At 39.6% G+C, this 15,021-nt stretch overlaps 2 protein-coding genes across 2 annotated transcripts; one reads left to right on the top strand and one right to left on the bottom strand.

The window, feature by feature from the left end:
* The first annotated feature begins 6,909 nt into the window (after positions 1 to 6,909).
* LOC125195575 lies at positions 6,910 to 7,542 on the top strand. Its single transcript, XM_048093713.1, has one exon. The coding sequence runs from the start codon at positions 6,910 to 6,912 to the stop codon at positions 7,540 to 7,542; it is 633 nt and encodes a 210-aa protein (XP_047949670.1).
* A 1,674-nt stretch (positions 7,543 to 9,216) lies between these two features.
* Positions 9,217 to 14,528, bottom strand: LOC125191595 (late blight resistance protein R1-A-like). The gene is made up of 4 exons (XM_048088986.1): positions 14,048 to 14,528; positions 9,680 to 11,923; positions 9,558 to 9,588; positions 9,217 to 9,469 (listed from the first exon to the last, which is right to left on the bottom strand). The coding sequence occupies exons 1-2, from the start codon at positions 14,471 to 14,473 to the stop codon at positions 9,704 to 9,706; spliced, it is 2,646 nt and encodes an 881-aa protein (XP_047944943.1). The 5' UTR covers positions 14,474 to 14,528; the 3' UTR covers positions 9,217 to 9,469; positions 9,558 to 9,588; positions 9,680 to 9,703.
* Between the last annotated feature and the right edge of the window lie 493 nt (positions 14,529 to 15,021).

The raw sequence follows: 15,021 nt of genomic DNA, 5'->3' as shown, positions 1-15,021 counted from the left end.
ATATGCAAATAATGGACATGTAATGCAACTTTGACCTTAAAAATGGGCCAAATAATGAAATTAAAACCGCGCAAAACCCGAGCGTATCAGGCGCCGCTGTAGATGCTCTTAGGAGTTCAGAATTTAGTTTAACCATTCTCAAAGTTAACTCTAGTTAATTGATTTAATTAATATTAAGCTATTGCTAGATAAAAGATTTGAATTTGGTGTAAATGATTGGACATAGCCTTATAAGGAGGAGGAGGGTTATTGATGCACTATTTATTAGCACTAAAAATACCTGCAAGCATACAGGGTAGATTTAGTATAGCCAAATGTCAGTACCAGGATATCGAACACAGGGAATTGCAACTGACTACCATATACTAAGCATCATATACTATCTAGAGACACTGAGGTTTTGGGTTGATTTATTAAACTAGACAGAAATAAATAAACAAATAAAAAGAAGTATAAAAACATATGATACAAATCAGGCTAATGACGTAGAATTTTAGGATCCAAAACACAATCGACCTCCTTGAATTACGGTCTCTAGAGTTATTAAGTCGGTCACTTGACTAGATTAAACCCCTTCCCGAGTGAAAAATCTGTAGATTAGGTGCAATAATTGAAGTCCCCTTCTAATTCTTAGACCTAACTCCTAAAAGATCGTTAAGACCAATGGCCTCACGTGAAACCTCAACTCTCCCGAGTTCTATTGAATTAAAGTGTGAATTATCCCTTTTCCAAGTCACTATTTCGTCTCCCGAGTACTCTAATCAACTCTAACATATATTCAAGAGGTAGCTAATCAATTGAATATAGAAGGCACAAGGATAAATCAAATAACTGCAAGAGCTAACACGGAAAATCAATTGAATATCTTCAACAAAAAATCCACAAAAGTTGTTCTACTCATAGACAAGTAAAAACTACAAATAAAGTACGAGACATGAAAGAAATAGATAAAACCCAAGGTTGAATCTTCAATCTCTAGTCTTCTCTTGCCTGATCTGCAGAGCTCCGCTCCAATGGAAGATGGATGGTTATGTGTGGAATATGGGATGGATGGATGTGTAGAGGGGAGAAGGATTGGAGGCTCTGAGATGAATTATGAATTAGGTTAAGGAGGTATTTATAGGTTGGAAAAAAAAAAGGTTTAGAATGGTAAATAATATCCTCCAATTAATTGAAAATATGATAGTTTCAGATCCTTCAATTAAAAGGAGAGATTTGAGCAATAATATATTCCTTCCTTGAATTTCCGCCTAATTTTCGCCAGCTTTGACTGCACTGCGCAACGTTCGTAGAATAGACATAACTTTCTCCACAGAACTCCGATTGAGACGTGCAAGATATCCACGCGAAGCTCTTTCGAAGAGGAAGAGAATGATATGCATAAATCACTGATTGGACTCCAAATCTGATGGCAGAATGGGCTCGAACAGAGGCTGCTGCACCTTGGCCTTTTTGCACCTTTTTTTCTATCTTTTTCTATCATTTATCAACAAACACATTAAAAACACAAAATCCGTGTTTGTCAGTTATCCATACTTATATTGATCGATGAGCTTGGATCATCACCAAGTCAACGTGGACAAGATCTAAGAGTTTTAACACGTCTCCCTTCACGTGTGGAATGACATATCAGACTTCCATCACGTGGATAGGCAAAAGAAAAAATAAAGAAATAATATTCATTATCGACTTAGGCCCGCTCTTATACCATATTATTAATGGGTCACTATGGTGCAATACACGTACACTAGCCAATATTTTACGTACTAATGACTATTTTTAATTTTATTCAATATTTTGCTAAAAGGTTGAGTGACCCGTTATAAGTAATATGGTATGGTGTAACACGCGTACACTAGCCAAGTAGGAAAATACACTGCCACTTTGAATACGGTGAAAAACCCAAGAACTTTGAACTTGTAGTGAATTTCTTAAAATAAAATAATTTGGCAAGATTAAATCCTATGTGTGGTATTAAGGCAATTTTAAATAACTCGGAGATGACATGACAAAATTAGTGTCGAAATGGAAAGTCAACCCACACAAACAAGGTTGTTTGAATTTTTATACTCCATAAAAAGTAGAGCACATTTATCATTTTTGGCCGTCCACAAAAATAGAGAACATTCATTTATGAAATTTTTTTAAACAAATAATAACCCTACACATCATTCCACTAACACTACTTCTCACTTACTTTTTCTCCTTTTGTATTACTTTTTTCCATTCTCTCTTACTTTACCAATTCTACATTAAAACCAGTGTCATACACCAATTGCTCTATATTTTTGTGGACGGAGGGAGTATATTTTATGAAAGAACGATTTCGTTTTAGTCTAGTTGGACATTCCGACATGTCACCTCTTACCAAGACAACATCGTCTAGCATATTTCGGCATGCCACCTTGGATGCATATTGGATGAATTTGATTTGTGGGAAACTGACTACAAGCTAAATATTCATACTCCTCTATCCAACTTAATTGACTACAAGCTAACATTTTAGAACTTAAACTGATTGAGGTTGATCATACAAACGGATCTCTACTCAAGTGTGTCCAAGGGATCCGCGACTATCAGAAGGAGGTCTATGAACGAGTCATTCAAGTTCCGAGTCATTCAAGTTCGACAGTTATAAGGTAAGTTGATTTGATTCTCCTAGTTAGATCTTCTTTTTATAGACCCATACATTGACAAGGAATTTGATAAGTAACTGTGTTTTTTTGTTTAGCTTTTTAGGTGTAATGACAAGAATCTGAGGTATGGTGGATTTGATGATCAAGGTTTCAAATCAAAGGTTTTATGAAGACATGAGATGTTCTGCTGTGGACAAGCATCACCATTTGTGTTTTATTATGCGTCTTGTTTTCCTTTTTTGTTAATGTTTATGTATTTCTTGATTTGAACATGAAATGTTGCCATTCTGCGTAGTTTGATACTTAATAAATGTTTGTTCCGTAAATACTCGAAAGATCTTCTGATACGATCCTCTATATCATAGGATATCCATATTATTTAGTTATATTTGATTTACCATATCTTTTCCATATTTGTTTCTTGCTCAATAAGTTAGGATAGTAGTATTCTAGTATTATAAATAGGAGATATTGTATTCATTCAATCAATCAATTAATGAAATATTATTTCTCCCCAAAGATAAACGTGTGTTTTACAAACCCTAGACCTTGTGTTGCCTGATGGAAAAGACTTCCGCGCACAACCAATTCTTGCCTCCGTCAATCCTACGATTGGACGCCGGAGAGAATATCGATCTCCGAAGGTAGTCGTCGAAGGGAAAAGCCCTGGTGTTTTCATCGTGATCTCACGCTCCCAATAACTCGAACCGAAGCTACACCGCTGCCCGACGGAAAACATTCCGCGCACAGCGACGCTTGGGTTGTCGAGTCCCGCTTGTCCGCCGAGCTCTAGCCGCCGGACAAGTCTTCTTCTGCAAAGCCCGACGGGAAGGATTCCCACGCGCTGCGTCGAAGTCAACTACCATCATGTCATCAAAGTATCATCATCGCCAATTCGATCACAACCATACACAGCCACTGCCCGAACCGCCACACAGAATTCAACAGCCACCCAAACATGTTATAGCAGCTTGGCATGCCGAGGGAGGAGAGCCCTTGCAATACGACCGCCTACATTTTACTAGCAGGACAGCTACGGCCGCTGGAAGATTCCTAGAATGACAGAGACCGCACGTGGTACAGAGATCCATGCCAAGCTGGATTATCTCCTTGCTGCGTTTTATAAGTGGGAGAACAAGTGGGATACCACAGATCGTCATGTCGGAAAATTACATGCTCTGCCGTGACCTGAGCCTGCTCACAACGGTGGAGAGCGTCGAAGTGCAAGACAGCCATGGCGTGACCCACCGCCGCTCCTGCTCGAAGATAGACCAACTACTCCACGACATGCTAACGCGCTTTCATGACCAACCCCATCCGTGAACCATTGCTAACAATTGGGATTAAGGGGAGTGACAATTGCAGAGACCACCGTCAGCGACAGGGTTTTGAGGAGTATCCGAGGCGACACCAACATCTTCATAATGGCCGCGTCGAGCAGCCTACGTACCGGTCACCGCAGTCCGACCGATTGCTGAGTCACGACACAGCTCTATTGCCTAGTCCAACCAGTTTATTGATTCGGGGAAGCAGCGTGGTCTGCCCAATATTCCCAATCTCAAGGTTTGTTCACCTTGCCCAGCCCAACTAGCTGCAGTAAGTGAATACAACGAGAAATTGCGTATTTATAGATTGGAGCAAGCCACCCTTCTCGGCCAGTTGAATGTGAGGTTTGAGGAGAATATTGATGACGAAAATCTAGTTAAAGATGTTCCCAACAACGCCACTCACAACGAGGGCGCTAATCTTGATGTTGATGTTCCAATCGACGAGTCCCTTGAAGAGATCGTCAAGACCGACAATATGCCGCTGCAAGTGCTCGTCGGGGTATATGATGAGAAGATTGGTGATCTTATTTTTCCAACACATCGGGAAGTGGCATTGTTAGATGATGTAGAGGAGGACGATTCCATTAATGAAGTGAATAAGGTCGTCGCCTCACTCAATGACGTTCAAGTGTCATCCAAAAATGTTGTTGGGAATTGTTGGGGCAAGAAAGGAAATGGTTCTTATACCGGTTTGCCCGTAATTGCTTGTGTTTATGCGGATTTGAATGTCGGTAATGTTCCAAGTATGAATCATCGATCAACATCACTCGACACTGATGCAAGGTTGATCCCTCCGCACAATGACACACCATGTTTGAGCATTCTTGGAGGTGTGGACATGCTTTTCATTTTGGCATGGAATTTTTTCGGCCACATTAGGTCACCTTGGTTGATTTTTGATGGAGGTGATCGAGGGATACGTTCAACTATTCTGTATGTGTTTGATCCGGGAGGAGACGCCTCGCCAAAGCTTTTGTTTTCAACTCTCGTCTTTGGTTCGTGGTTTCCACCTTGAGGACAAGGTGAATTTTAACCGTGGGGGTTAGAGTTGTCAACTGGGCCGGGCTGGCCCGGCCCACTAGTGAAACGAAGTGGGCCTGGGCTGGGCTCATTAGTTGAGATGGGCTCCAATTGGGCCGTTTTGTAAACCCAGGCCAGGACCATTTGAAGCCCAGCCCAAGCCCGACCCAGGCCCAGGACCATCTGAAGCCCAGCCCAGGCCCAAGCCCAACCTAGGCCCAGGCCCATCAGAGGCCCACCTTCTATAATTAGTGTTTTTTAATGTAACTAGGTGATTAATTACTAATAATAGCATATTTCCCTATTTATGCATGTCATCTTGTGCACGAGACATGTTAATTTTGTCTATTGTTCCAATTTTTTTGGTGTCTCCGAATGGATTCAAATAGTAATAGTTTAATGTCAATAAAAGTTTCCTACTAAATCATGATTACGACATTCAATTTTGACTATGTCTCCGAGTGACCCATTAATAAAATTCAACATCAACTCATGTGTCATTAATAACTAACAAAACTACCAATATTGGTTATTCCTTTAGTTATACACTTTCTTTTAAATAGAATAAAGAATATGAAAAATATTATTAATACAAAGGCAATAAAATGAACTTAAACACATTATTTTAATTTAGATGTAGCTAATGAGATATAAATACAATTATATATTTTATTTTTGCATATAATACATTTACGATATTTTAAAAATACATAAACACAAAAATGAAATAAAGCCCAGCCCAACCCGGGCCCACATGGCAAGTGGGCATGGGCCGGGCCGGGCTAAGCAAGATTTAAAAAAGCCCGGCCCAGCCCAGCCCACCTCAGACATGGGCCTGGGCCGACCCGACCCACTTGACATCTCTAGGGGAGTTGATACGATCCTCTATATCATAGGATATCCATATTATTTAGTTATATTTGATTTACCATATCTTTTCCATATTTGTTTAGATATTTGTTTCTTGCTCGATAAGTTAGGGTAGTAGTATTCTAGTATTATAAATATGAGATATTGTATTCATTCAATCAATCAATTAATGAAATGTTATTTCTCCCCAATGATAAACGTGTGTTTTACAAACCACAGATCTTGTGTTGCCCGATGGAAAAGACTTCCACGCACAATCGAATCTTGCCTCCGCCGATCCTACGATTGGACGCCGGAGAGAATATCGATCGCTGAAGGTAGTCGTCGATCATAGTTAATAGAAAAGGCCTTAACATATTCGCTCTTCAGACAAGGAGAATAAGAGCATCCGCATCGCGTCTCGATGCGGTCTCTATCTCGTCTCTCCGAGACGAGACCGCATCGAGACAGCGATGCAAGCTCCCCTCTCATCTCTATCTCGTCGCGCGGCTCGTCCGGGAGAGGAAGTTGGCGAGCTCCCGTACGTCCGTGACGCCCACTTACCGGCCCGCTAGTGGGCGTCGTTTATATCCGTTAAAAATAATTTTTTTTATTGTTTTTTTTAAATTCAGGAAAAAATTCAAAAATTACTAGCCGTTTTTTTTCAAATTAAAATTCTTTTTTTCTATTTTTTTTAATCCCCCAATCAATTCTATAAATATCAAGTCATTCCCACAAATTATCCACCATAAAAAAAAATTCTCCGTTCTCACTCAAACCCTGTACATTCTTCATATCAAAACATTATTCTTCTCCCAAATTTTAATCCATTCATGGATCCATTTGAGCAAATGCGTCAAATAATGGAAGAATCGCTAGAAGAAGATCGACGTAGGGATGATGAGGAAGCCGCGGTGCGTCAAAAGCGACCCTGGAAATACATCCATCGTGACCGGGAGGAAGCCGCAGCAAGGTTGGTACGCGATTACTTCTGTGAGAACCCGGTATTGGGAGATACCTACTTCCGTCGCCATTTCCGCATGCGGCGGGAGCTATTTCTGCATATCGCAAATACGATGGTGGTCCGGGAAGATTACTTCCAAAAAGGGTTCGACGCTATTGGCCGTCTCAGTCATACGACACTCCAGAAATGTAATGCTACAATTCGTCAACTTGATCCTGGACAAACGGCGGATTTATTCGACGAATACCTGCACATCGGGGAAAGCACAGGGAGACTTTGTTTGATGAACTTCTGCAAAGGCGTCCGGGGAGCCTTCACCGATGAATTTCTGAAGAAGTCAAGCACCGCAGATTTTCAGTTTCTGCTCCGACTTCACGAACAAGTGCACGGATTCCCCGGGTTGCTCGACAGCGTCGATTGCATGCATTGGCAATGGACGAATTGCCCAGTGGCGTGGAGGGAGTCATACATGAGCGGCCACAAAGGCACCCACCCCACCGTTATACACGAGGCCGTTGCCGACTATCGGCTTTGGATTTGTCATGCGTATTTTGGGGTCCCCGGATCGAACAACGACGTCAATGTGCTCAACCAATCCGAACTCTTCAGCGAAGTTCTGAATGGTAAAGCGTCGGCCATCAACTTCATCGCTAACAACCGCCAGTATAAAATAGGGTACTATCTTGCGGAAGGCATCTATCCGAACTGGCCAACCTTCGTGAAGACGCAGGCCGATGAACGATAAACGGGCTGTTTTTGCACATAAGCAAGAGGCTGGTCGCAAGGATGTGGAGAGAGCGTGCAAGGTTCTCTAAGCTCGATTCAACATTATCAAAGCTCCGGCTTGTACGTGGTTTATGGAGAATATGGTCGACATCATGTATACGCGCATAATCTTGCACAACATGATTGTCGCTGACGAAGGACCTGAGGCGGGAAATTGGTTTGACCCTGAAACCCCGGGAAGCTATACCGCAAGTAGTCCGCCTCGCATTGGACTGCATCCATCTTTGCAAGAGCGGCTATGTGTTCGGGCAAGGGCACGTGATTCTACCGCCCACGCCCAACTCCAGGATGATCTAATGGAGCACATTTGGGCAAAATTTGGCAACGGGTAGACGCACATGATCTCATTAGAGAACTTCTTCTTCTGCTTCTTTGAGTTTTGAGATTTTGAACTTATAGAGAGTGAGCGGAAGATTTTAAATTATGTATTTTTTTTATTTTTTTTAGGATTTTAATTATGTGTTTTTTTTTGTTTTTTTAGGATTTTGAATTGTAATTTTATTTTATTTAATGAAGTGTGTTTTTATTAATTGAATTTGTTGAAAATAAAAATAAAAATAAAATTAAATGAATAGTTAAGGGGTGAGATAATTAAGAGATGGAGGGATGCAGATGTTGTCTCTTAGTTGAGAGATGGGGTAAAAAGTACAGTGTGGTACATGAATAGTGAAAAGATGAGACGGTTAATGACATAGATGAAAATCACGTCTAAATGTGGAAATTTCTAAACACGATAAAAATTCTTAAATTTTTAACCGAGTTTAAATTCATTTGAAAATCTGGCCGGATTAGACCATAGTTCTATATTTGAACTACCTATAGCTCAACTTTAATTCAATCAATTAACTAGATTTAAGTATGAAAATTAAATAACTAAATTAAACTCCTAACATAGAAGTATGATAAGCTATAAACCGAAAAATAACTAGAATTGATTATGAGAATGATTAAACTAAATTAAACTCCTAGCATAGTATGATTAGATATAGACCAAAAATAATGGGCTAATCCTACATTAATATTAGGGCCCAATATCAGCCCAATAATATTGGAAGTTAATTTAAAAAGTCAAAATTAGAGCGCCACCGCTGTTCTGTTACCCGACGGCCGACGCCGCCGTATCACTTTGTCACTTCCACCGCGTTCACCGCTCATTCCATATTCTTCTATCTCCGCCAACCTTTATTGAAGGAGGAGGATTCATACCTTCAACTCAAATCCTGTGAAATTAAGGTATGAATTCATTATACCTTTCTTTTCTTCAAGCTTCAAAATATAGATTGAATTGAAGGAACTTCACCCCTCTCTTAGGAATTTGTGAATGATTGCTTGAATTGGTTATGGATTTAGTCTGATTTGGGCAGAAATTCTTAATAAATTGAAAGGAACTTCACCCCTCTCTTAGAAATTCTTAATAAAATATGTTAGTGATGCATTCATGTGAGTATAAGAATGAAATTGAGAGATTGAGCTAGATTCTGTTGGATATGATTATGCCATCTATTCAAATCATGATATTCCATGTTTATGCCTAATGCTTCAGTGTGTCATTAAGAAAACAGAAACAGTCATATTCCCTATGATATGAACAATAATCTTGGCAAACAGCAAACAATCACAAGAATATTCAAAATGTGCGTAATTAATGAACACATACCTATTAAGATGGTAAAATATAAATGATCTGATCCGCCACAAAGAGCGAAATCAGGTCTAATACAACACAACAAAGCAATGTTTGCAAGTTCAACATACAAGCCGAATCAAGTGCGGCATTTATTCAAATCTGAGCATAAACGCTCGACTATTCGAAGAAGGGAAATAGTTCAACATAACAATGTGAAGAACAAGCCAAGCCAAATGAGCAAGCCACACTGCACCAGCCCCTGTGAGTCAATGCAAGCTATGTATCAACCACTGAAACAACGAAAGTAACAAAAGATGCAGAAAAAGTTTAGGTTACAAAAACTCTACCTGATTAGAAGCTTGAAATGTGTGACCTATGCTGCAAAAGACAAGTGATGATACATATTAGAGTATATAACATGAAATTATAAAAATATTAAGTTGTAGTAAGCATTTGAAAAATAACTCACCTGCCAATGGTAAACAAATCTTGATCATTTAGCAGGAGCAGGAGGAGGAAAGATGGAGAGCTTGAATTCAGAGTCTTTGCCAAATATATTTTCATTTTCAACAGCAATATTCCTGGCCGCGCCAACTGCCGCTATGCATGTAGTCAAATCTAGCATCTTGAAGCTCTCTACTTTAGCCAGATCAACAGGAATTTCACGAAGCTTGTCACAGTTCTTGAGCACAAGGCTTCTCAGCTTGGGGTAGTGATGGGATTTAGCCTGCCAGAAAGCTAAATCTGTCTGTTCAATGTGCAGGAATTGAAGAGACGGAAAGCCTCCATCCGCATCTTCTAACTCCCAGGCGCTCCCGACAAATGCTTGATATTTTAGCTTGAGCACCTCAAGCTTCTGGAGCGATCTGAGAATGGAGATTTCTTGCCATTTGAGGGAAGTCCAGCACAGTGTGAGGCTTGTAAGGCCAGATGGGAATTGATCAACTTTTGGTAGGCAATTCAGTTGCTCCGTGTCTGCCTTGTCGTTTACTAGTTTCAGCTTTCCCAGATATCTCATCTTCCTCACACTATCAAAAGGTCCCTTTTCGTCGCAAAGCAAGGCTAGTTTCCCACGGATGCCCAATTTCTTCAGATTGGGAGCCCGCTCATGAAGTCCTCTGCAACTCTCCACGGAGATTAAGCCAAGTCTTTGAAGCTCCTTTGCACAATCACCGTCCTTGGCCGAGGGCAAGGTTGCAGAGGCATTTGTCTTAAAATACCTCAAGTACCTCATCTCCCATATGTTGGCTTTAACATTGAGGGTAGGAGATGTGGTGTTGATGATAAGAGTTTGCATGTTGCAAAGCTTGTTGAAATCTGGAGAAAGCATATACGAAGTGATGGATAAGGCAATGTACCTCATATGGATCAAATTGTAGAGGTCTGCATCGATATCGTTCAATATCAAGGGTTGAATATCGAAAACTCTGAGAAACTTAAAGGCTTTAATGAGGTTTGTGCAGTCTCTCCCAGACAGGTCATCACAGGGCTCCTTGGAAAAACAAACAAATGAGCGGGCACGAGGAGTAAGAGATTTTGATGAGATATAGCGTTTGCAATCGGAATGAATAGAAAGACGGCGGCACCACTCAGAGATTGCAGGTACACATTGTCCTCGTTCGTTGAGCCTGATCTCTTGGAGAAAGTTTTCAGTTGCAGCTTCAATGCGGCAGAAATCACGCAAGGTATCATGAATCTGGCATATTTTAATATTGCCATCAGCTCTAAACTTGAGAGCTTTGACTAAGTTTCTACTAACGAGATCCTTCAAATAATTCTGTCCGACCTCCTCCAATGGAGTACGCGCATCCGTCTGTTGTATGAACCCTTCTCCAATCCACATGCGGATCAATTTCGAAGCTGAAATCTCATAGTCTTCCGGGAACAGCCCCAGATAGAGAAAGCAAGGTCGCAAGTAATGAGGTAGACTCTCATAACTCAAAGATATGAATTTTGTCATGCGTTCTAGCGGGTCCTTCTCACTGAGATATGAGTTCACATCTTCCGACACTTTAATCCAGTTCCTTTTAGTTGCAAACACATTTTCTGGGTCTGATAACTCGTAAAGGATGCCTCCTATGACTACTATCGCAAGTGGCATTCCATCACAATCATATGAAATTTTATTCCCGACTTTTACCAGTTGAGGAGGGCAATCGAGCTTGCCCAGTGCCTCCAACCGGAACAGCTCCCAGCTTTCTTCTGGCAAAAAGGCGCGCAATGGCACGAAGGGTCTTGGCTTACTAGCAGCGCTTCCCACAGTCTCTTCACGACTGGTGAGCAAGACTTTACTTTCGTTTTCTTGTAACGGGAGAGCCTTTTTAAGTCGGTCCCAAGCAAGTATGCTCCATACATCATCCATCACTATTAGGAAAGTGCCCATCTGGAGATATTTGTATACAATATCAGCTAATTCATCGCCATCTTTGGCGCGCATGTCGGCGTCTAGAGTGGTAAGTTGGCCGAGGATGCGTAGAAAAATATCTTTCTCTGTGAACTTTGCTGAAACAGTAATCCATATGCGGGTAGGGAACTTTAAGATGATTTCAGGATCATTATAAATCTTCCATGCCAGAGTCGTCTTGCCCAGCCCAAACATACCAGTCAGAGAAATGACATCTAGACCGTCAGCTTCTTGAGTCAAACGGCGTATGAGGCGTTCGGTCACGTCTGCAAAACCCACCACATTCTTGTCCTTTCTTGGTCGTCGAGGCTGTTTGAAAAGTGTACTTAGTTCAGTATACTTGTCATTCATAATCAGCTCAATTGGAACTTTCCATTAAATTATCTTGGTATCATTAACGTTAAACTTCATTGGTCAAAAAGTGTTTACCCTAGTGCAAGAACTTAACCCTAAGGATGCATGACATTGTGCATCTACGGTGCTTACCACTGTCACATTCTGGGATTTTTGAAACGAAGAAAAAAATATCAAAATTATGTTGATTCGAGCTCTGAGACTTCGAGCAACAAGATAAATTTGCCGAGAAGAAGATGAAGGTGAAGATGATGATGATGAATGTTATGGACTCTAATGTCCCATGTCGGTTAAGAAGAGGAACTGGTTTGGGTTTATTGACCAAATGAGTTCTTTTTCTTAACATGTTTCTTTTGAATAAGTTCTCCTGTTTGGTTTGTAGTAAGGAAGACGAAGATGAAGAAAATGAGGACATCATTGTCATCACTATGCAAGGTAACAAGGAAAAGGAAAGTGGAAGAGGAAATAAAGAAGGAAGAAATAACAAGAAAGAAGGTAACAACGAACATAACACAAAACATGAAGATAATTAGGTACATAAAGAGGAAGAGGAAGAGACCATCATCGTCATTGCATCAAAAATTTAATGTCTGTGAGAAAGACATTAGATTAGAATGTTAGTAATACGTCCAGTGGAAGGTTCCGTGTATTGAGCCGATTTTGAGAGTCAGAGGATTGGCAATTTAGATGTCTATTGCATTCTATGCTTCTAGCATGAAGGCATCCTTAGAAAATTAACAAGTGACAACATGGACTTGAGATGAAAATGGTAAAAATTAAAGTAGACTAAATTCTAAAATTGGTCCCATACATGTGTGATGTGTCAAAAAAAAAAAAAAAAAAAAAAAAAAAAAAAAAAAAAAAAAAAAAAACTTTTTGGTCCTACATATTAAGTATTAAGTATGTTAGCTTTTGGTCCCAAACATTATGTTTGGGTCCATATATAAAACTATTACGCCAAAAACTAACGGTCAACCAAGTTTTGACTCGATTGACGAGTTAAAATATCGATTAAGACATACTACCTCTACCTTTGTCCCTGAAAATTTGACACAGTTTACCATTTCGGTCTGTCCCTGAAAATTTGATACACTTCATTTTTACCATTTTTGGTAGTGGACCACATATTCCACTAACTCATTTCTACTCACATTTTATTATAAAACTAATATTTTAAAAGTAGGACCCACATCCCACCAACTTTTTCAACTCACTTTCCATTACATTTCTTAAAGTTCGTGTCGGGTCAAAGTGTAGCAAATTTTGGGGGACGGAGGTAGTAATATTGTCTAGGAGTAAAAGCTAACTACTTCAAAATGTGTAAGACCAAATAGGTTTTTTTTTTTTTTTGCAAATGTTTGGGACTAATTTTAGACTTTAAAACACTTAATTTTGTTGGGGAAAAAATACAAACAATCCCAAATATAAAAGAGATGAACACGGTTGACCATTAATTTTGAATAAAAACACACAATCACATATACAAAAGAGATGAACACTGTTGACCGTTCACTTTAGGCTCCATAATTAACCATTTTTTGACGAAACAGCTATATATAGACCAAAACATATTGTTTAAGACCAAATTAAAGCTTACACACTAATTAGTGTGTTGGATCAAAATGTGTTTTTGAGCAAATGTACAAAGACTGAATTAAAACTTTAGTCACAAAAGTATTTAATAAATGATTCACAATAATTTTCATTAGAGATTGATATAGATCCATCATTAGTAACAATAAGAGAAATTAATCTCTTCATCTCATAGAAGATAACTCACTTTCCTTTTTGGTTTGTCCCAACCATGATGACCGATTACTGAAAATAGAAAAACATTTATCTCTACTTTATTCTCCCATTTTATTTTATTCTCTCCATTTAACATACAAAATAAAATTGCATAAAATCTAATATCGTCCAAGGAAGGAGCCATCTTCCTTGAGACGGAGGGAGTAATATTTTAGGGAAACCCATTGGAGACTAGAATGTAATGACTTGTATTGACTCATATAGAAAAGAACCCCAATCTTGATCAAGTAATTGTTATCATATGAAAAAATGAGAGGTTAGAAAGGTAACCTCAGAATGTATCTCCTTTTTGTCTTCATAGTTGGGGGAGAGGTTGATATCCTTCCGCAACTGTGCGACTCGGCCGCTGATCTCCTCCACCGTCTGCCCAATGCTGTCGAGATTGAGCTGGCTTTCGTGGCTAGTCAGGATTTTTTTGACAAAACGACTACTCTTCCCTGTTTCTCTGTTTTTTACCATGAACGCATCAATGATATCTTCAACATCATAAACAGCATCGTGAATCTCCTTGCGCATCAGCCTTATTCGCTCGTTGCTTTTCCTCATCTTCACGGTGTCCTTGAGGAAGGCTTGGAAGTGGAGGAGATCGCTCTCCAGCTTCTTGATGTTTCCCTCCGTGTCGTTGATTAGATGGGCTTCGTGCAGCACGAGCTCCTTGAGGTTGTTAAGCACGAACTCTGTTGCTGCGTCCGCCATCCCTCTCTCTCTCTCTTTCTCTCCCCTTTTGGCCTTTTTATCTTTTTATTTGGTGGAGTGGGAAGAAGTAGCCATCTTGATAAGAGCATATATATATATAAGTGCAATTTATGTGAGCTTAAATAAATTAGTTTTCAAAAAAGCATCTTAGGATGTGATGCGGTTCCAGACGACGACGTTGAAAAAGTCACACTTGAAATATGCACGGGACTTGTGAAACGGGGCCTGAGGAATCAATGTCATTGCTACACCATTATACGATGAAATTTTGCCACCGGAGATCATTTATGGGACGCAAACGTTCTTTGGTTTTTTTTTTTTTTTTGAATTTATGTATTTCCATTTGATTTAAAACTAAATCAAAATTGACTTGATTCTAATTCTCCTACATAATTATTTGCTCAAATGAATTTCTACAAAACATATTAATTAGCACGCGATGTAATTAGCATTATCGATGCACATGGTTACATAATTGAATAAGCATATGCTAAATTAAATAAAAAAGATATAGTAAGTATATATAGTAGGGAAGGGTCAAGAATTAA

Source organism: Salvia hispanica, chromosome 6 (assembly GCF_023119035.1).
Source record: "Salvia hispanica cultivar TCC Black 2014 chromosome 6, UniMelb_Shisp_WGS_1.0, whole genome shotgun sequence".
In the NCBI taxonomy this organism is placed as follows: Eukaryota; Viridiplantae; Streptophyta; class Magnoliopsida; order Lamiales; family Lamiaceae; genus Salvia; species Salvia hispanica.
Note: the sequence above shows the minus strand (reverse complement) of the source record. Positions and strands in the feature narration are given on the sequence as shown.